The 23,590-nt window shown below is 48.1% G+C and overlaps 1 protein-coding gene across 1 annotated transcript in view; it reads right to left on the bottom strand.

The window, feature by feature from the left end:
• CMTM4 (CKLF like MARVEL transmembrane domain containing 4) overlaps nt 1–23,590 on the bottom strand; it is a 385,333-nt gene that overhangs the window by 212,159 nt on the left and 149,584 nt on the right. Inside the window, exon 2 of the mRNA XM_085639197.1 lies at nt 1,801–1,977. Within this exon, the coding sequence (XP_085495323.1) occupies nt 1,801–1,977 (177 nt within the window). The remainder of the gene's footprint in view (nt 1–1,800; nt 1,978–23,590) is intronic.

Below are 23,590 nucleotides of genomic sequence, written 5' to 3'. Positions count from 1 at the left end.
CGTATGCTTGCAGTCGGAGATTTGTGCAGGGTGAGTGGTGTCTGAGAGTGGAGGATGAGGGCTGTGTCTTTGTAATTACAGGGTGAGTTGGGTGTCTGTGTGAGTGTAAGGGAAGAGGGTTCTCCAGCAGTGCAGAGAGAGTTATGTTTGTAAGAGTACAGGGTGGGGGGTGAACCTGTGTACAGGCAAGGTGAGCAGTGCACTTGTACGCCTGCAGTCTGAAAGATGTGAAGGGTGAGTGGTGAGCCTGAGTTCAGGGTGACCATTATGCCTGTGTAAGCGGGAGGTGGGTGTAGAGTGAGTTGTGCCTGTATAAGTGTACTGCTGTGCGAGGTCCTTGTGAGTGCAGGGTGTTTCTATATGCATGCATGTGAGTGGTCATGTGACTTTAGGTTGAGTGGTGTGTAAGCAAAGTAATAACAGTTAAAAACATTACACAGATTTTAAACTCAGAATTTACCATGTGATTTACCATATAACAGTGCGTATACGAGTTTCCAGTTTTTTGTGTTCAATTTTCCATTGAACCAACCAACCAACTCTGGAGATGGCAGCTCCACCGACATACATCTCATAGCTTGCTTTACAAAGGACATGCCAGCTTAACGAGAGAGGTAGTTTTGGTGGCACCAGACTGGCTGGGACATTCACATTATTATACATACTCCCCCCCCCCCCCCCCCCCCCTCCGGCCCCCCCACCCCCACCCCGCTGGCTGTAATCATTCCCAGATTTAACGGGCCCAACTTAAAAAAGACAAATTCCCCTATTAGGCATCTACTTTCGAAAAGCACATACTTCTGCTTAGGGGCACGATGGACCCAGTAACGAATCATAGCAGGTGTTCAGCTTTCGAAGAGTCTCAAAATCTTTCTGAATTGAGGTCCTTTTCAGCTCTGATTTTACCCACAAGCCATTCTTCTTGAGGAGGCTTTTTAGAATTCCTTGGTCTATCACACTGCTCTTGTAGGTTATCAATTTGTAAGCAAAACCACATAATATTTCGAAGTCAACCATGATAATTTTGGTTTAATAAGGGTAACTCTGTATCATTAACTCTGGATGGGCATTCTATGAAAGCAAGGTGCATGCAATCCTACATGGTAACCACACATTAACTCTGGATGTGCACTCTATGAAAGCAAGTTGCAAGCAATCCTACATGGTAATCATACATTAACTCTGGATGGACATTCTATGAAACCAAGGAAATGCATTCCTACATGGTAACCACACATTAACTCTGGATGGGCATTCTAAGAAAGCAAGGTGATGCAAACCTACATGGTAACCACACATTAACTCTAGATGGGCATCTATGAAAGCAAGGTGCCTGCAATCCTACATGGTAATCACACAATAACTCTGTATGGGCATTCTATGGACGAAAGGTGCAAGCAATCCTACATAGTAACCATACATTAACTCTGGATGGACATTCTATGGAACCAAGGAAATGCAATCCTACATGGTAACCACACATTACCTCTGGATGGGCACTCAATGAAAGCAAGGTGCAAGCAATCCTACATGGTAACCATACATTAACTCTGGATGGACATTCTATGAAACCTAGGAAATGCATTCCTACATGGTAACCACACATTAACTCTGGATGGGCATTCTATGAAAGCAAGGTGATGCAAACCTACATGGTAACCACACATTAACTCTAGATGGACATTCTATGAAACCAAGGAAATGCAATCCTACATGGTAACCACTCAGGTAATTCTGCGGCATGGTCTGCTCAGATCTTCTAGGTTTTTGACCACAATGAAGGTTTGTTTGTACACTTACGGTTAAATTCCAGTTGATCTGTGACATTCGTGTGTGAAGGTTAAGACTGAAGATGGTGAGCAGGGCTCCGGTCACTACACACGCGCTGCAGCTCACAAACTCGAAGAAGTACAGGCCTTCACAGGGGGAGCACTGCATGATGGTTTCTATGCAGATGAAGGCAATCAGGGCCAGAACCTGGAGGGAGGAAAGCTCACACTATAAAAACTGCACATTTATTTTTGCTGCAGATTTTTTTACTCCTAATTTGAAAATATAGAATAGGAAAAACATAGAACAGTGTAAGGATTACAAAACGAAATTTGAAAATACAAGACGGTTTATAGAACCACAGCTATACAACAGTCTGACCCTTGAAAGCAGGTCTCAAGGAACAGCACGCATCGCAAAGCCACCTAGGTCTGGTCTTTTATAATTTGTATTTTTTTTTGCAAACATGTGCAATTGGCTTTAAAAATCAGAAAGTAAACAGTGAAAATGCAGCCGTGTAAAGGCAACATGCAAATGTTTACAAAAAAAATGATCCATCGCAAAAAAATAACATTAAACAGATGCTCACATTTTAAAGTACTCAGATTTTGAGAAACCTAAACTGAGACAGGCCGGATATAAAAATAGAACTAAGGCTTTTAGTCTTACTTCGATGTCTGGCCTTTCCCGAATTTTAGCGTAGCCCCGTAAATGTGCGTGTATATTTATGTACATCTATATATAGATATATACATACATATATACATAGACACACATATATACATCCATCCATCCATATATATATATACATTCATTCAAACATGCAAAAAACAAGCAGAGAACTCTGGATAGTTCCCAAGTTTAGGTGGAGAGCAGCTCCTGCATTGAGCACCCTACGGCTTTGCTATCAAAGTTTTTAAGCATAGGATTAGTACATTGCCATACACGCAGAGATAGAAAGGGACACAGTCTTTTGCCATTTCTACAGCAAAGTCTTTAAGCATAGGATTAGCACAGTGCCATCCACGCCGAGCTGTAAAATGACAAAAGCCTTTTACCACTCCAGGCACAGTATTACAGCTTTGGAATAGTAAAATACCATCCAAGCCAACCTGGAATGAATAAAAGCAACCCTTGACACGTGTTTTACTGCCTCAACTGGGAGGTGGCCATGGCCTGCTCTTCTGGCCTTAGATACCGTAAACCTGCTTTAAAAAATATAGAACCCTCTAAACTCTCCTCGGCCTTGTTGCTTCTAGACCCGCGCTCCCTCCGGATCTTGATGGGAGCCTTGCGGGATTCTCAAACTGGTTATACAACTCCATGAATATGCTAGCCACACCAACTTCGTCCAGGTTCTCTAGGGAATCGCCTTCCAAGCCCTGGTTTACCCCAGATTTGTTCGCTTTTAAGCGGGAGTGCAAAAAACTTGAACGTGCCTGGCGCCTCAGTGAGTACTGCCTCCTGACTAAGGGTAATCTCAGGTGCAGGCAAAAAACGTACTATGCTGCGATAACACAGGCTAAGAAGCATTATTATGCAGCCCGCATTGAGCAGGCACATAACAACTCCAAGGAGATCTTTGCAGTAGTCCAGAATTTTACGTCCCCCTCGGCGCAATCGAGCTCACTCCCGGCCACAGAGGGTTGGTGCAATACTCTGTGCAATTTCTTCATGGATAAAATCTGCACGATTCAGGCGGCTTTTACATCCTGCCCTGGACCTCGTTCAGACCCCGTGCTGGATGTCTCTATGCCTGTTACTCCCAGGCACTTTCTGCACGCTCTCTCTTCAGTGGATCTGCCTTCGCTCTCTTAAAATCTTGAAGGGCTTGAAATCGGGCTCCGCGCTGACCCCTGCACGGCTAGATTGTTAGCCGCAGTCGCGGAGATTATCAACCCCGAAGTAAATACCATCATAAATGCCATCCTTCTTGAAGCCCGTGTACCGGAGGCCTGGAAGCAGGCAAAAATCCTCCCCCTTCTGAAAAAGCCCACCCTTGACCCCTTGATCCTAGCAAATTACCGCCCCATCTCCCTCCTGTCCAGCCTAGCTAAAGTCTGTGAAAAGGTGGTGACCAGACAACTTACAGAGTTTGTTGCAGGGTCAGATGTCCTGCAACCAGCACAGTCAGGGATTCGTTCCTCTTATAGCACCGAGACAGCACTGGTGGAGATTTCCAAGGCCATTTGTGAGTGTCTTGATGCCGGTGGGAGAGCAGCCTTAGTAATGTTCGACCTATCTGCGGCATTCGACACGGTTCCTCACTCATTGCTGCTTGCTCGGCTTACTGAGATTGGTGTCGAAGGCTCTGCCTGGGGCTGGCTGAGGTCCTTATTGGAAGGGCGGGTTCAACAGGTCTGGCTGCCGCCGGCCGCATCATCCCTGCTGCCGGTCACCACAGAGGTCCCACAGGAGTCTTCCCTTAGCCTCCTTCTTTTTAACATCTATGTCACCTCTGGTCTACTTGGCCGAGGAATTGGGGGCTAAGGTGATTGCCTACGTAGATGACACCCAGCTCCTGTTTACCTGGGAAAAAGATGAGGATTCTGTATCCTTTGTTGAGCACTGCATGTCTTTGGTTTTTGAGTGGCTTGCTGCAGCTCAACTCAAATGTAACGAAGACAAGTCAATGATTCTCCTCTATGGTAAATTCCCCCCTGGCTTCAGAGACATGATCTGGCCTCCTGGGTTCCCCTTACTAACTTCCAATGGAAAATCCGCAAAGAACCTGGGAGTGTGGTTTGAGGATAACCTTTCTTTTTCCACCCAGGTAAAGAAGCATTGAGGCAGCTGCTTTGGCCTCCTTAAAACACTAAGGAGCTTTCTTCCTCTTCTCCCTAGGCCTGCTAAAGAGACGGTCATCCGTGCCTTGATCCTCTCCTGTTTGGATTACGCAAACGCTTTGTATGTGGGCATCCCGGGATACTCTTTGAATAGACTCCAGGTCATCCAGAATGCGGCTGCCAGGCTTCTCCTTGGAATCTCCAAGAGGAGTAGCGTGTGCGAATATTTTCGCTCACTCCACTGGCTTCCCGTGGCTGATAGGGTCAAATTCAAATCCCTTGTAATCGTCCGTTGTGCCCTCCATGGTCATGGTCCCGCCTATTTGCAGAAGCGGTTTTCCTTCTACGTCCCACTGAGACAACTACGCTCATCAGCACTTATTTTAGCCAAAGTGCCCCGCTTCAGTCGCCTCAAGATGGGCGGCTGCTCCCTGGCCGTGAAGGCTGCCCAGGCATGGAATGCCCTTCCGTTTTTACTGCACAATACGCAATACCGGCTGGCCTTCAAGAAACTTCTAAAAATCTACCTCTTCCCCTAGTGACAGCTCGGTAACTCCTCTTGGACTCGCGCTGGGACATACCTTGGAGTAGCTGTGCACGTTATAAGAGTATATAACATAACATTATAGCTCTTCAGAGAGGTTTAGCTTTGTACAGACACAAGGGAGCACCCAGTAGAAGTCAAAGCAATAGCCTTTCAGGCATAGAGTGACACATAAATTATGCAACAGTTACAATTAAAATACAAGGCAGCCAGGGTTGGCCGGGGACAAAAAATTGGCCTGGGCACCAAATTGAAAGTGGCCCCAATATCGAACCGCATAGCTAAAACAATACCCACATTTGACAATTGGGCCAGTCTTGAACTTGTAGAGCGGCTATATTGATATTTTGCAAGTTACGGGAGACTGCATGCATTAATGCTATCAACAGGCAATGTTCGTGGTAATATTTTTTAAGCAATTTGTAGAGCGTGCAAATACCCTTGGGTGTCTCGGTGCTACGGACGGCTGGGTAGAGGAGGGACTGGGAGCGAGTGATTTATTGGTTAAAAAGCCAGGTTTTTAATTGTTTACGAAAGGAAAACAGAGTGGGAATGGTCTTGATGTGAAGGGGGAGTGTGTTCCATAGTCTGGCAGTGGCAATAGTGAATCGTCTGTCGCCCCAAGAAGCATTCTTGGTTCTGGGGACAGTCAGCAAGTTTGCTGCTGATGAGCGTAAGTGTCTACTTGGCATGTAGGAACAGAGAGTTTTCTTCAGGAACTCAGGTCCTGTGTTGTGGATTTCCTTGTAGGCAATGCATAGGGCCTTGAACTTGTGGCTGCTCCTGATAGGTAGCCAATGAAACTGTCGTACCACCTTGGATATTGGTTTGGACTTGGGGGTGCCTGACAGAATCCTTGCTGCTGCATTTTGCACCATTTGTAACTTGTTTAGGACTCTTTCCTGGGCATTGATGAGTAGACCATTGCAATAGTCTACCTTTGACAAAACCAGCGTGCTGATGAGAGTCCTGCCGGCGCAAGTTGGTAGAAAAGGTAGAAGATTTTATTATCCTGATGGTATAGAAGGATGAGGAGACAACTGCGTTTGCATGGTGTATGAATGACAACTTGTCGTCGAACATAACACCCAGGTTTCTGACATTTGTGACAGGAGACGGAGTTGAGCCTAGCTCTGCTGGCCACCAGGTGGGGGACCAGCTAGGGGAGAGATTACCAAAGATCATCACCTCCGTCTTGTCTGTCTTTAATTTGAGGCAGTTGTTTGCCATCCAAGTGCTTATTGCAAGCGTTCCCTCTTGGAAGTTAGCCGTGACTGTCCCTCCATCATTGTGAACCGCTAGCACCAGTTGTGTATCGTCGGCTTATGAGGTTAGTCGCATGTTGTAGGACTTGATCCTCGCCAAGTCCGACACGCATATATTAAACAAGGTCTGACTCCACGATGATCTCTGCGGCACACCGCACGGGAGTGCAAAAAATGGAGATTTGAAGGCGCCAAGGGTTACTAGTTGGGTGCGGTGAGAAAGAAAGGAGGCCAGGAGGGCCTTGGCTCTGTCTCTGATGTCTATGGCTGAGACACGGTCGATCAGGGTTGCGTGATGGACCGGGAAATCAATATTAAAACCTGGCCCACCTGACCATAAAACATGCCCACAAACTGCTAAAAAAAACAGCCCACACCCTGATCTGTCACACCAGCCTATTGGGCACTGCCTTACTGCCCTAAAGGCGAGTCCGACCCTAAAGGCGGCACTTTATAATTGAGACTTGTATCCTTTAATTACCACCACAGCAAACAGATAAAGCAAGGTAGGCGATGTGCCAGTTACGCTAACCATCACATAACTCAAAGGGATGGAAAGTCAGGCAACTGTTCCAAAGGTGACTTTTCAGGAACACATAAGAGGCTTCCTTTCGGGCCACTGAGATTATGAAGCCCTAGTTCCACAATATCATTGTATGTGCACCCACTGCAAAGAGAACCTTCGCCTCTACCATTCCACCAGCATGGATGCTCTCATACTGACCCAGTACCCGCCGTTTCCTTAATTATGGCAATGTGGGACAATAAAAAGGCTAACAACATCAAAGCCCTTAATCGGTCAACGCATGACAAGAGTTTCTGACATGGAAAACACCTATTCCCAAAGGACAGTAAAATGAAACCTAGAGAAAGTACAACTAACTCTAAGTTCAGACTAAAACACTTCAAATGGAAATCTTCAGCACTGGCCAGCTGAATAAACATGAAAGGCTGCATTCAGGCGAAGCAAACACTATGCAAATGAACGCTAATTCTGAAAGTTAGCAAATTTATTTATGCATTAAACTGCTAGCAGTATTTCATTATGAATTTTACGTCACAGTTCATTACATCATTCTACACACGCAGTTAGTGTTCAGCAACAATAAAAAGTACGCGTGGCAAGATAATTTAGTCTTCTATTCAGTCAAGAAAAGCTCGAACATATTTCCCAAAGCATGTCCGCAACCCCACATACTTTAAACCGGTTTGAGTGATTTCAAAAGTCACATTGACAACATCATAACCTATTACATATCTTATGGACCACTACAACTGCTTCACATACTTCATTTAACAATGTGGTTTTAAATCCACAAGAACATTTGCCATCCGACATTTGCCGTCATTAGGTTTTCAGTGGTGCAGAAATCACACAGTATGAGTATCGGTGCTTTCAAATCCCCCTGCTGAGATTTCAATGCTACCTATTGGTCCATGCCCCACCCCTCCCTTTTGATTGGGGCATCCTATCACATGAGCAGCCTTCGATTAGGTATGTTTGAGGTAAACAGCAGCTCTCTAAAGGACTCCCCTCTTTGGGTCTACTAGAGCTCTAAAGGGGGCTTGGGTCTGAACCCGCAAGCACACTACTCCCAGCCAGAACGGAAAAATACACCATCTTCAAGCCCTACAAGAAACAGCCATGTGTTACACCGAAACACCTGCTAAATACTTCTATTTTATTAAACAATAAGCATACCCATGTTTCATCTGGTCGCAGTTAGTCCCTCTCTCACTTATGGGTGGACCTAATGGCATTTATATAGTAACTAGTCCCGAGTGCATGCTATGAGCTGCTCCGCTGATGCTGTTGGGTGAAATCCAATTGGCGTTTCACTTGGTGCTTTTAACCAGTGTATACAATGTGCTTTTACTCGGTCACTCCTTGGTGGCTCCACCGAATACTGATTTGGCTCCCTGTAAGTAGTGCAAACCATGTGATGCTCATATCCTTCCTCGAGACTGTATTTGACATTTGTCCTGGCTGCCTGTAACCAGTGTATGCCATGGGAGACTCCTCTGTTGCTCCAGAATGGATCCTTGCAAGCAAAATCTGAAATCTGCCTTGCACCACCAGCTCCTGATGACAAAGGGGTGACTGCCATCAACAAACTGGGCATTGGGACATAGCCTCAACAAACCTTTATCCTTCAACCTCTGACTCTCTCAGTATCTCTATCATAACTTAACCAAACACATTCCTCCTACAGACACTACTAGATGTCATCTCAGCTGACTTGAATGTCCACCTGATAATTCAATACTTGTCAGGCTAAATGTTGGTGTTTCTGTCTCACTTGATTAGACAGAATCCCCCCCCCCCCACCCACCCCCCGGGATATTGCAGCATAGATTTCTAATTTTGTGGCACAAGAATGTAAATGTTTCAGAATTATTGCAGCACTTTATTTTGCGCGATTTGCGCCACAAAATGTCTGTTTTTCTTCCCCTTCTTCTTGGCTGCCAGCGTCCATTGCTTACTCCTTGGGCACTACACTTGTCCTCCTTTCCACTACCCACACTTCTTCGTTGATCTAAACAACAACACAATAGACATTGTAGAAAAAACCCATTTTATTGTTAACAATACCAAGTATTATGGAGTTTCTTCAGTGTGTTGGTCATGTTTTTGAAAACATTTCTGCTTGCTTGAAAATCGTACTTATTAACTTTTGCGAAAGTCAAATTTTAGGCTTTACATTCTCCGGAATGACAGCAGCATGTGGATCATCGGTTTTCCAGCAAAAAGACAAAGACCACAAGGATATTTATTTCTTCTTGTTTGACTCGGAGCGTTAATCAACTTTACGTCTCATTATCTGCTGCCCGCATGTCGTCACTTGCACAATATCAGTGTCCATCATCGCTCGGACGGGTGTTTGCTTCCTTGAATATCAATAATCTAAGCCGACCAGTGCGAGTCTGCCAGGCAGCCCAGCAATATTCCACCAGGCAACCCAACTAGATTCCGCCAGGCAGCCCAACGAGATTCCGCCAGGCAGCCCAACAAGATTCCGCCAGGCAGCCCAATGAGATTCCGCCAGGCAGCCAAACAAGATTCCGACAGGAAGCCCAACGAGACTCCACCAGGAAACCAATGGGATATTTCCAGAAGAAAATGAATGCCATCAGGAAGCATGTGATCCACAAGACAGCCAGTGGCTGAAAGCCCCAAAACAACCAGTGTCTAGAATCCCTATTGGCAAAACACTTCCACCACCATGCACATGATATTCACCAGGCAGCCAGTAGCTCCAGGAAGCCTGGAAGATAGGTCAGAAATCAGGCAGATCCCTCGAGTCAGCCAACAGGGACCCTCCAGGAAGCAGAATTCAACCTGTAACATAGCACATAGTGCCTTGTGTCACAAGCAGCATGAAGAAATCCAGAGGTTTGCACAGATGGGGGCTAGGGATACCATGCTGCTCTCTACAGCCCAATGAGGTCCCAATACAGCAGGTTCTCTCCCCCGAGTGAGAGGCAGATGGGAGGGCAAGGTAGGGGGTCGATATGGAGCTAAAAGAACGCAACTGCAGCACAATTAAAACCGATTAAAAGCACTTCAAAGGGAATCACTGGAACTAAGGTAGGGGGGCGTTGTGTCTGCAGGACCTTTATGTGGACAATTCATTTCGTCCCTCTGATGATTGGCACCCTAGGCCTGGGCCAAAAACTGTCCCTGAGAGTATACATGGGTGCGACCAGATCTCAACCAGGAAGCGCCACGATTCCACAAGGGAGTCTTTGGCGCCCCTAGGACAAGAGCATGTGGTGTCTTATTACACATTTCTCCAGCATTCACATGTCCCTCAGAGGCTGTCCCTCTGGGGCACTCCTGGCTTTAGGAAACGAGGGAACATCTGGGAGTCAAATGCCTTTCCCCAACCGGAGATCCTTTCCCCCATGAGGGCACGGACAAGCCATGGTTTAAGACTCAAGTTCTGCTCTGGGCAGATAGTGAATAGTGCCCAGTGCCTTTTTAGCATGAGTGTAATATTGTGCAAAGGAGAGAGCCACGGCTGACAAATAGCTGATAACACCGATTTTACCCCCACCTCAGCCTGCCCTGGATAAGGGACGTCACTGTGAGCCCATGCAATGATGCTGGCATCTCTCAACCGGGATCCGCTGCAGTCTTAGCTGTGCCACTCCTGCACTACTAGAAACCGTTAGTTACCGAGGACTAAATCTCTTTATACTCTTCATAGGAAATGAAATCGCTTTCGTTCAGCCCGAAATGGATGCAGCGCTGCATGGTCGGGTGAGATAAATTGTGGTGCACAGTACAGGATCAACACTTAATTTTTTTTTTTTTTTTTTTTTTTTTAAAGAGACACACATACTATGCAGCAAGCAAAGACACAAATTAAGGATTTGTGACAGCATCTAATGGTCATGGGAGAACATAGCCATGGTCAAATGCAGGCATCCTGCCCCGTGTGGTACACCATCGCATGGTCACGAGAGAGCTTAATCAGGGGCACATGGAACACTTCTTGTACCATGGAGTGCCGCCATCAATGACTGGAAGCATCACACAGTAATGCGACAAGAAGCAGGCAGCTATTACGGCTGTATGGCGCCACGTAGGGACGTGTGCACGTACAGCCAATAAAAGGTCACCATTTTTTGTTGCATGTTGGAGACCTTTTTTTTTAGGCCAAAACTATCAATATAGGGCTCATAGAGTTTGTCAGCTGATTTCACGCTTATTTCTCAAATCACAAAATGCCGGAGGGTCTGATTAGACCCGATTGTTCTTCTTGGTGGCATACCACTGCCCCAGGGGCTAGGATCCTGTCGCTCCTATGTTGACTCCATGTGGCGTTTCCTGGTGGCTTGGTACTGCTGCCAGGAGCTTGGATTCTCTCACTCCTGGGTTGACTCTATATTGTACTTACTGGTAGCTTAGTGCTGCTACCAGGGACCGGTATTCTGTCAATCCAGGGTTGACTCGGGGGGCGTGGCTTGCAGCCGACGAAAATGGCCGCAACCTAGTGCGGCTCCGGAGCCCCGCGCCCGATCTCACCACTATCCGGCACCCATCCTGGCCCTTAAACCGGCAAAACTGACGCGACGGAGCCCCCTGCACACCCGAGGCTCCGGTGATCGGCGGAAACGCAAGAAGCGCTGCGTCTAGCCCGCCCGGCTGCCTCGCTGCGGGCGCCGGGCCTATCTGCGGAGGAGGCGCCAGGGCCTCGAGTACCGGCCACCCGACCCGGCGGTGCGCAAAAGGACCGGATCGGCAGCCGGAGGCGTGAGCGCCCAGAACAGAGGCGCGCCACGCCAGGAACAGGCATACCGGCGGAAAGAGAGCACCGGAGGCCGGGCCCCCCCCCCCTGACATCAACGGCGACCGGCCCGCCCAGCGGAGACGATGTTGGACTGGCGCGGCGCCATTTCAGCACGGGAGGTGACACACTGGGCGCAGTGGTGAGGCCCCAAAGAGCAATCTGATAACTAGTGGCACTGGGGGCAGTCGGAGCCATAGAGGGACGCTGGCAGCAGAAGGCAGGTGACGCATCCCCTGCATGTCCCGGAGTGGAGGGTGGCCTTGCAGCATAAGGCGCCGGCCTTGCCTGAGACTTGAGACCTGACGCAGCGGACACGGGCGGAACGAGGTGTGCGCCCACTCACCTGGTAAGGAGGCAACTGGGGATCTGAGGCCTGCACGATACCGAGACAGAAAGAAGGCCGACGACCCCGCAGGCCGCACATCGCGGGCCACCATGGGGGGGAAGGGCCAGCGTGGGGGAGCGCAGGCCAGGCTCGACAAATATGCCTTTCAGAAAGACCGGCCAGCCTCCCCCCCCCCCCTGACAAGGCCAAAGAGATCACCCTGGCAGATGTTATGGCCACACTGACACAGATGCAAACCTCCATTGGCACGATCTCCACAGATGTGACGCTGCTGAGGGCTGACGTCGCCAAAATCAACACGAGGCTGTCTGAGGTCGAAACGACTACCGCAACCCTCACTAAAGACGCGGCCGAGAGCAGAAAACGCATACAGTCGCTGGAGCGGGTCCAGAAACAACTTATGGACAAGCTGGATGACCAGGAGGGCAGGTCGAACAACGTCCGCGTCGTGGGTGTGCCTGAGAGTGAGCGGGGGCCGGCGCTCTACCTCTTCGTGGAAAAGCTTATCACGGAACAATTGCAGCCGCGCGGACTTTCAAAATTTTTCTCGGTCGAAAGAGCGCACCGGGTGCCTGGGGGTAGGCCGAGACCTGGGGCCCCCCCGCGCCCGATCCTGGCCCGTATCTTTAATTTCCGAGATAGAGACGCTATCCTCCAGGCGGCGCGTACCGCCCCCCCGCTGCGGGTTGACAACTGCACGGTGACCCTCTACCCGGACTACACTGCGACAGTGTCGCGGAAACGCTGAGACTTCATCGCGGTCAAAGCGGAGCTGCGCGCTCGAGAACTCAAATACGCGATGCTGTACCCGGCAAAGCTCCGGGTGGAGGCGGAGGGGCGCACATGGTTCTTTGCCACACCGACGGAGGCCGCGGAGTGGCTGGAGGGCTGGCACCCGGCGGAGGCATCGGGGCGGACGGGACGCACCCACCGAAGCCATTCTGCCTCCCCTGGAAAAACTGGAGGACCCTAGACCACAGGAGACAGTCATCACACAACGTAGCTGTGGCCGCCACGGCCTAAACGACCTTCGGCAGCTGAAAGCCGGCGGATTCCCCATGGGTTAAGACACTCATTGCAGACTCGGACAATAAAGGGGTGTCGCAGTCATTGTCTACGTACTCTGCAACATGCTGCTAACCGGTTTCCTAAAGGGACACACACATGGTGCGGGGATCGGACGAGGGGCACTGGGCAGCCATTCCCCAGCACGCAAGTAGACAGTTATGGGAACCAAGCACTCTGCTAAGTTGGGGTGGCGGGTAGTTTTAAATCCGCTGGGCAGGGAGGCAGGGAGGAGGGAAGGGACATCTTGGAAATGTTGGTTTGTGTTTTGTTCTAGGTTTAGCTACCACACATTGGCATGCTTTGCACCTCAGACTTGTTATAGATCCAGGGGGAGATGCGGAGACTACTACTTGTCACCACCGTACATGGCGAAGGAATCACATAATACCGCCCTAGAGGCCACCGTCGGCTCCACAGGGGAACAAGCCCGGCGACACAGTCCCACACTTACAATTCTATCGTGGAACGTGAACGGGCTGGGAGATAAGGTTAAACGTGGGCTTGTCTTACAGTGTCTCAAGCGCAAGGGGCCGGCAGTGGCACTCCTACAAGAAACGCATCTGGTAGGCTCGACCACGAGAGCACTGGACAGATGGGGGTTTAAGATGGCGATACATTCAGAATTCACGTCTGGGTCCCGCGGGGTTGGCATATTGGTAAACAAGCGCTTTCCACTGATTTTAGTTGACTCCCGTAGGGAGGAACAGGGCCGATTCGCGGCGCTCACCTGCCAATGGGAGCTTAAAGTATATAATTTGGTAACCGTCTACATCCCGCCAACACTCCACCAGGACACGCTCCGGGCATTGGGGGAATTCCTGCTGACATTACCACCGGGGGAACTCATTCTGGGCGGGGATTTCAACGCAACGATGAACCCGCTACTGGACAGGTCATCTTTTAGAGACCGCGGTGGCGCAACCCCCAAACTGCGAGAATTCACGGAGGCACTCGGCCTCATAGACACCTGGAGGGCCCAATGCCCTGAAGACCGACAATACACCTTTCACTCGGGGGCTCACAACACCCTTTCCCACATAGACTATATCTTCGCGTCACCCATGGGGTTTAGAGGCATGACTGACGTTTCCCATCTACCCAGGGGCATCTCGGACCATTCTCCGGTAGTGATCACATTCACACTTTCTACCCCACGTAACCGCAGAATATTCCCAATTTATCCGGGATACCTCAAAATCCCCAAAATTCGCAAAGCCCTTCGGGCGACGACCAAACATTATTTTGCTGAAAACAAGGACCCTGAGATAGGCCCTGCGACACTGTGGGAGGCGTACAAAACAGTCCTTCGTGGACAAGCAATTTCCATGATTACAGACTACAAGAGGACCCAGCAGCTTGAGGTACATAGGCTTGAGCAGGGGGTGGCAGAGGCGGAGGCAAACCAGGTCACGCATACCGACGATGACACTGCACATAGGGCCCATATGGCGCAGCAGGAATATCGCTCCTATCTTGTGGAAGCCGCACGAGCCAAACAGACGGCTGCACGACATACTGTTTACCAGCTGGGAGACAAGGCGGGCAAACTGTTGGCCTGGCTTGAGAGGCGGGAACGGGCCGCGCGCTGGGTGGCGCGGATCAGGCTGGATTCGGGAGACTACACGTCTGAGCCGCGGCAAATCGTAGAGGCCTTGGCGGCTCACTACAAGACGGTATATACGCCGGAGGCTTCGTCCATGGTGGCAGAAAATGAGGCCTTCCTCCGGGACATTGCGATGCCGCGACTGGCCCCGTCGGAAGTAGAGGCCCTAGAGGCAGACCTGAAGGCAGAAGAGCTCACGTTGGCAATACTCGCTCTCCGTGCCGGGAAGGCTATGGGCCCAAATGGTATTCCGGTAGAATTCTATAAATTGAACGCTGCCCAGGTAGTCCCGCATCTATTGGCCATGTACAATGACAGCCTGTCGACAGGGATACTCCCCCCGGACCAGAGAGTGGCTACCATAGTGGCAATTCCGAAGCCTACTATGCCAGCGCATGAGTGCGCCTCCTATCGCCCAATCTCATTGCTGAATGCGGAGGCAAAAATTCTGGCAAAGGTGCTGGCGACAAGACTGCAGCCCTACCTCACAACCCTAATATACCCAGACCAATCGGGATTTATGCCACGCCGGAATACCGCCTTAAATCTACGGCGGCTCCACGGAATTCTTGCGCGCCGCGCCTCGATAGAGGACGACGCAGCCATCCTCTCGCTGGATGCACGAATGGCGTTTGACCGGGTGGAATGGCCGTTCCTCTTCGCTGTCCTTCGCCACGTAGGATTCGGCCCCAAGATGTGCGCATGGATTCAGCTTCTGTATACCGAGCCGCTGGCACAGGTGGTGGTCAATGGCCATATCTCAGAACCCTTTCCGTTGGGGCGGGGGACGCGACAGGGATGCCCTCTTTCCCCGCTCCTTTTTGCTTTGGCTCTGGAGCCACTTGCGGCATGGCTGCGGCAGGACCCGGTGATCCGGGGACTAAGGTGGACAATGGGGTGGGAGGATCGCATCTCCCTCTACGCTGACGACATCCTGTTGTACTTAGCCTCCCCAGCCCGCTCGATCGTTTGTCTCCTGGATATCTGTGCGTCGTACGGGAGGGTATCGGGCTACGGGATTAACTGGGAAAAGTCCATTGTCTACATGCTCCACGGCTCCCCGCCTAGGCTCCCGCGGGATTGTGCGATTCGGGTGGTGACGGACGGGTTCAAATACCTGGGAATCTATGTGACAGCTGATAGGGACCGCTTTATAGCTGAAAATCTCACGAAGCCACTGCTTCGGTTTCGAAGCGATGTCAAACATTGGCGCTCCTTGCCCTTGACGTTGCTGGGAAGGGCCGCCCTCTTCAAAATGATGGCTCTCCCTAGATTTCTGTATATACTTCAGAATACCCCCTTCCCGGTGCCCCCGACATACTTCGCCGCCGTCAATGCAGAAGTCACCAGCCTACTATGGGAGGACAGGACACCGCGGATCGCACTCCACAAGCTCACCAGGGGGTGGTACGACGGTGGGATAGCCCTCCCAGACATACGACTGTACTATTGGGCATCGCAGCTTACGGTGATAAACCAGTGGTTGCATGTGCCAGGGGACGACCCAGCATATCGTATGGATCGGCACCTGCTGGGGGCTGGGGGGGTCATGGGGGCGCTCTACAACCATAAACGGGGCCAATGCCCCCCAGGCCCCACGACGCACACCCTCCAGCTATGGTTTGCGGCGCAGCGGGCTCTGGGCTGAGCTGGGAAAATAACCCAAGCTACTCCGTTGTGGGAGGCAAAACAGTTGGGGGTACTACGCACCACCATGGGGTTCCATCAATGGGACCTCATTGGCATCTCCAGGGTGGGTGACCTTTGGAGGAGGGGAGAAATGGTCACGTTTACACAACTGCAAGCAGATTTTGACCTAGCTGCCACTGAAGGGTTCAGGTACATGCAAATCCGCCAAGCACTCCAGGCGGCGGTCCCGCCGGGGACCCGACTTCCGGAGTCGTCGCCTCTGGAGGACCGGCTCCTCACAGAACACCTGACTCAGAGGGCGACCTCCCTAACGTACCGAAAGCTGATAAACAACCGGCCAGATCCTTTCGAGGCTCTTAAAAACCGATGGGAGGCTGAGCTGGGGGAGTTTGATGAAACGGACTGGCAGGCGGCGCTCTCCTCCCCTAGGGAGGTGGGCGTCTCATCCAGACTGCAACTGGTCCAACTTAAAATTCTGCACCGCACATACTACACTCGTACACTCCTGTTTAAACTTAGCCGAATCGACTCCCCGCTATGTCTTAGGCAGTGTGGGTTGGAAGGAACCCTCATACATACCCTGTGGGAATGTCCGGTCATAACTCAGTACTGGAAGGGAATTCTGCGCACACTCTCCCGAGTAAGGTCCCGACACTCCCGGAGCCGCGGAGGTGTCTGGGAACCGACTGATCTCCACAGGGTCGCACAACTCTGGGTAACACTGGGACTTATGTTGGCGAAGCGCAATATAGCTCAAAGGTGGGGCTCTAGCCAAGCTCCAACCCTCGCCCAATGGTCCCGAGATATGGACTCCACAATGGTGGTCGAAAAAACTGTCTACATACACAGAGGCTGCCCCAAAAAATGGACCCAGGTCTGGGGTGGGTGGAATGCCTATAGAGGGAATATATGTGAACCCCCGAGCGACACCTCAGACTCAGACTTAAGTGATCACGATTAAAAGATACGTACTTGCTCGAAGCAATGTGATAAAAACTGTATTGCGAAGCCAGATGGCACCCACTCTTTTTCAACATGTCATGAATGTTTCCTTCTGCTCGCACTGGACAATTACTCTACTGAACCTGATGCCAATGTGTACTGTTTTATGTTTTAATTTCAATAAAAATATTTACAAAAGAAAAACCAGGGTTGACTCCATATAATACTTCCCGGTGGCCTAGAACTACCACCAGGGGATGGGTTTCTGGCTCTTCTGGGACGACTATATACAATATTCCATTGGTACCACAACCAGATGGTAGTTCTATGCTTGCATAACCACTCACATTATCACTGTACGACAGTGCTAGATGTAAAAAGCCATTTTGTGATCACAAACCGTGCAATTTGCAAAATCAGGGGGTTTGCAACTGCAAAATTGCTTTGGTATCTATGAAACCCATTCTGCTAGTCAGGAAAACCTTTCCTACATACAAAATGGGATTAAGCATCCATATCGCATTGAAGTTGTGAAGGAGCATGCCCTCCTAAATGCATTTTAGTATGACATGAATCTGTGGTACCATTGATAAGGTACAAACATCTGTTTCTTTAAACAAAAATATGGGCTGCAAAAAAAACAATAAAAACATTGGGAATGCAAATACAGGGATTGTGATCTGCTATTCCTTGCAGGCCAATGGCTCGATTATTGTAGCCCAATGCAAAAGGTCGCAAATAAAGACCTGCTTAATTAATATTCATAAGGCAGGGTTGGTTACTCTGTATCAGTAGATTTTGCAATTTGATCTATTAGTACAGTACAGTAGTATAAGTCACATTGCTAAATTTGAGACAAACTGCAAAAACAGGGACAAGATGCTAAACCAGGGACAGGTTTCAACAATTCAGTGCACAATGTATATCCTCTATCCTGATGCACCAGGCTCTAAGTGCCTGAGAGATTAAAAAAGAAATATTTTTTTTTTTTAAAGTTACTTTCTAATACAACAATTGCAGCTTTTCTTGGTTTGATTTTGTAAGCATGGCATACAACATATATTTGAAACTAAAGCAAATACATTACCCAATAGCACAAAGTACTGCACTATCAGATATTATTTAATTTGCAGGCTAGAGGTACAAAATAAATGGAACTTTAACATATATCTATTCAGGTATACAAGTGGGTATTGATTAACACAAGTAATAGAAAAAGGGAGAAATCAGGGTGGATTGGTGAGGAGAAGATCCAATGCAATACCGTCTTATAGTCTAAGCCATTACTCACCAATAATTATGATTCAAATTCACAAGAGAAGAAAGACAATTATAATGATGTAGCCAACTATACACAAAATAAGAAACGCTGCAGCATGGCACCCAGAATTCAACCCAATCCAATCTCAGACTGGTGAGATAGAAGACTACCCCTACCCAAATGCATACAGTGTAGCATTTGATAAGAATAAAAAAGAGAAATACTGCTAAATTTCCTGCAGCAAAAGAGGGAGTGATCCAGGACCAGAGACTTGCAGAGCAGATTGAAAGAAAATATAAGTGCCTACTTCCTCATACAAACTTTCATTTCTTGGATTAAATTATGAACCTAAAATCTCAGAAAAGTATGAAAAATACATTCTTGCAAGAGGCAGAGCACAAAACAACGTTGCTTGTTGAAACTCAAAGGCAGTGGAACTTGCTTGGAAGACTTGAACACCCATACAAAATGGGAGAAAAATAACTATCTAGAAATCTGCATCTTCCAGTAGTCTCCAAAACCGCCTACTCCTGCAAAAAGCATTTTCTTCATCTCCAGACCTCAGTACCACAAGTAAACATCAAGCTTATTGACATTCCCCTCAATTACCTTCTGTAGCCAATGGCTGCTTGCAGGAGCTAGATCTATCACAGCATCTAAGTAAATTGTAACTGTGTTCAGCAGCCCCAATCCCCAAGGCATACCAGATAAGTACCCTCCTGGTTAAATCTGGACCCATAACTTAGTCATGCTTATATCTCTGATACAAACGCTTCACCATTTTCTTGAAAACTATTTCTACCGGGGTAAACTTAAATTACTTCCCACAGTAAAACTTTATTCCAAGGCCTTGACTAATTTTTTAGGTGGTTAAAGTGTTACTGCCTATTTCTGATTGTTATTACTGTCTAGTTAATAAATTCACACTATTCTATGACTTCACGTTCTCTGAACATTACATTCTTTGTATCCTGAACTGTTATGAGCTGTGCTAGTTGCTTTATTATATCTGCCAACACTTTTCTTGAAGTGTTAAGCGTTTAGCAAAACCACCAAAGGGAAAGCAAACATAACGTAGAGCAAGAGGCCGGTTCTCAACCGTTTATTAAAAGCTAAATTTACATACTGCGAAAACATATTGTGGTATGTGGCAGCTTTAACTCTCCTTTCAACTTATCCCAGGCAAGAAACCACTCGCAGACATGAAAGGAAAACATACTGACAGAAACACTACTTTCTCCTTGTTTACACTTACTGAAATGATTATAAATTGAGAGTATTAAGACTGAATTAGGGGAAGAAAGGATTACGGAGTGATTGGTATGAATGGTAAAAAGGGTTACTGAGTGATTGGTATGACTTTATGAGTGTGATCAATATGTGGGGAGGAGACGAGTGTGTGAGTGATTTGAATTTGTGTTGGGATTTTAACAAGTATTAGTATCTATATTTGTATTTCTAAAAGGCAATTTATTGAAGATAAACATGTATACCTATTAAAGCCTCAAATAAAATATTTTTTTCAATTTGAAAAATATGGTGGTTTTGTGATGTTTGAAGCATTTAATCTTTGCCACTCTCTTTCAGCTTTCCAGAAGGATTGCTTATCAACAAGTTAATCAAATATGTATAGGATTCAAGACTAACTGAACAATCTTTACCATTTGTCCATGTGAGTGACATCACCTTACTGGACAATTCCTGTTTTATGGCTCTTTAAACAATCAAATTCTTTTTTAAAGACCCCATATCAGTTATAAAAGTCAAACTGATCAAACCTCAACATCCTGCTTATCCATTGAATCTCATGCGGTTTAAAAATTGCCCTCTTATGTTCTTTGTTCATCCACATTAAGTCTTATAACTATGCGTTATATATATTGTAATGGTTTCTATCAAACATACGCAAAGTATTTTCTATTATTGTGTGACAGGTACATAATGAGTTGTTCATGGAAAATAAAAAAACACTAGGTAAATATACACATTCTACTCCTAGACAAGTGCTGTGAAAATCTCCATGAGTAATAAGTAATTAAAATATTTAGGAAATATACAATTGAATGAGATAAAGTTTAGCCTCCTTGCCTCCCCTAGTGTTTATGGTTTCGTCTCTGTGTTGGAAAGGAGTGATATAAAGAGCCTCATCACCAGAAAGCAACTTCGTACATGGACAGCAGAATTAAACTACAAGACAGGAGGTTCAATTGGGACTGAAACTTCATTACCGTCAAGCTCTAGCATCAGAGAAAAATACAAATAGCAGAAATCCATATGGGTGAAATTTAACAAAGCAAAATATCCGGATCGGCAAACTAGCAGTGTAGTGACCTATTGCTTATCCATCAATTTCTGTACTGCAACCTCTATAATTATAGCTTCTTTGCTGCTCTAGGAAAAGAGAAGTCTCAATATTATTTTTGTTTCGATAATTACAGGTCAATGCTTAATTGGTATCATTATTTCATCATATATTATTTGTCTGTAGAGGATTTGTGAGTTTGGGGAGTCAGTTTGTGGCCTCTCCCCTTTGCCTCTGGGGCCATTGGGGGTCACATTAGGTTAGTTTCCATTGGTACAGTTGAGGAGGTATATGCCTGATGATCACTTTTTTTAATGAAAATGTGTTTCGCTGACTGGGCAGGTATTTTTAGTGTTTGAGCATTCTACAGAAGAGGGTGATACTGCATCTTGCACTGGCCTCACACTGTGAAGGAGGAGCACGTATTCCCAGTCTTTGCAATTTGGAGAAGGGGGGAGATCTCCTGTAGTGAAAATGCTGAGAATTTCTCTGCAGCTGTTGGTGTGTGCAACATTGTAGTGTACTTGTCTTCTGATGAACACAGGCCTGTCTGCCTCCAGTGAGTTCAGATATATGTTTTTCTCATCCTCTTCTTTGTGAGGATTAGTTTCAAGATTGTTTTATCCTTTAGTTCAGGATACATCTGTGAGAATTGTTGGACAGTAACCATTTAAACAAGCATTTGCAATGCAATAGGTCTCGCATTTATAAGAGTTTGAGCTATTGGCATTGTAAAATTACAATGCCTTTTATTTATGTTTTGGTTTTAAAACAAATACAAGGCATGTTCATTTACAATGTCAGTAGCATAAACTCGCATAAAAGCAGTGTGTGGAGTGCAGCAGTGTGTGGAGTGCAGCAGTGTGTGGAGTGCAGCAGTGTGTGGAGTGCAGCAGTGTGCGGCGTGCAGCAGTGTGCGGCGTGCAGCAGTGTGCGGCGTGCAGCAGTGTGCGGCGTGCAGCAGTGTGTGGCGTGCAGCAGTGTTTCGTGTAGCAGTGTGAGGCATGCAGCACTGTGTGGCGTGCAGCGGCGTGCAGCAGTGTGCGGCGTGCAGCAGTGTCGTGCAGCATGCAGCAGTGAGTAATGCAGCAGCGTGCAGCAGTGTGCGGCGTGCAGCAGTGTGTGCCGTGCAGCAGTGTGTGGCGTGCAGCAGTGTTTCGTGTAGCATTGTGCGGCGTGCAGCAGTGTGTGGCGTGCAGCAGTGTGTGGCGTGCAGCAGTGTGTGGCGTGCAGCGGCATGCAGCAGTGTGCGGCGTGCAGCAGTGTGCGGCGTGCAGCAGTGTGCGGCGTGCAGCAGTGTGCGGCGTGCAGCAGTGTGAGGCGTGCAGCAGTGTGAGGCGTGCAGCAGTGCGAGGCGTGCAGCAGTGCAGCAGTGCGAGGCGTGCAGCAGTGTGAGGCGTGCAGCAGTGTGCGGCGTGCAGCAGTGGTAATGCAGCAGTGTGTAATGCAGCAGTGTGTGGCGTGCGGTAGTGTACGGCGTGCAGCAGTGTGCTGCGTGCAGCAGTGTGTGGCGTGCAGCAGTGTTTCGTGTAGCAGTGTGAGGCGTGCAGCAGTGTGCGGCGTGCAGCAGTGGTAATGCAGCAGTGTGTAATGCAGCAGTGTGTGGCGTGCGGTAGTGTACGGCGTGCAGCAGTGTGTGGCGTGCAGCAGTGTGTGGCGTGGTGTGTAAACAACAAGAAAAGCGGACATCAAAGGAAGGGTGGGAGGGAACGAGCATATGGGGTGTGAGTTATAACGAAAGTTAATTGTTGTGAGAGGGGATGCAGGAAGTGAGGCCGAGCGCGCGCTGACGAAAGCAGTATGCTGCTTTCAAGTCCGATGCCAGATGCCAGCTTCGCGCTTGAATGCCTCACATGCACTGGCCATAAACCGCATTCCTAAGGTCTTGTGCCCCTTACTAAATCGCTCTGAATGCGTGAGGCGGCGCACGCGCAGGAAGTAGCTGGTGGCAAATGGAATGCGCGTGGTTGTGCGCGTAACCGCCACCCGATCCACCGGGGAAGCCTTTGGGAGCATTTTCTGAAGCCCCTACATAAGTCTCACGGAGCGATCGCTCACGCGATAGCCAGGCAAGACCTAAAAATAAAAAGGAGTTATAGCCTATATTTGGTAGGCGTTTCCTGCAGGTAAGCAATCTATGAAGGATGCCATAGGACACTCTTTTGAAGCCTTTTTCATCAAGCTTACTGACCATTTACCCACATAAAACCACAAGGGTGCACATGATTCCCAGAGGTGCCATTCCTTTCCTGGTTTCTGAGGAAAGTTTGTACAGAAAGCAGTATTCTCACACACCTCAGGCTCAGGAGCAAGAACATTTTCCATTTGTGTTTTAAAGACCTCGTTTACCTGAGGATACCCAAATAGAAACCTACGGTAGTTGCCTTGGAGCTAGATGTGATCACGCCTCCTAGATTGGGGGAATGTGTTCCTCCTCCTTATATTGCGGAGTCTGTTACATACTGGATAAAGTAATACTATGGACAAAGCCAAAAAGAGTAAACACTGAATATCCAAGATCTAGCCTTCCTTCTTAAACTTTACGTGCTCCCAGATGTTAATCACTAAAGGTTTCCTTTGTTCCAAAAAAACTTAAGTACCCCCAAGAAGGGCCTTGATAAGGCCCTGAATGTGTGTCAGGACAAGCTGCTGCATGTGTGGGATCCTTTATCACAAGTGATAGAAATAACATAGTTAATCTGCCTATTGTAGCAGCCAGAGCCAGCAAGATATCGGTTCGTTGGGTAACACAAATG

The sequence above is a fragment of the Triturus cristatus genome, chromosome 12 (genome assembly GCF_964204655.1).
Source record: "Triturus cristatus chromosome 12, aTriCri1.1, whole genome shotgun sequence".
Taxonomy (NCBI): Eukaryota; Metazoa; Chordata; class Amphibia; order Caudata; family Salamandridae; genus Triturus; species Triturus cristatus.
The sequence above is the reverse complement of the archived record's forward strand: the minus strand, read 5'-3'. Positions and strand labels throughout refer to the sequence as shown.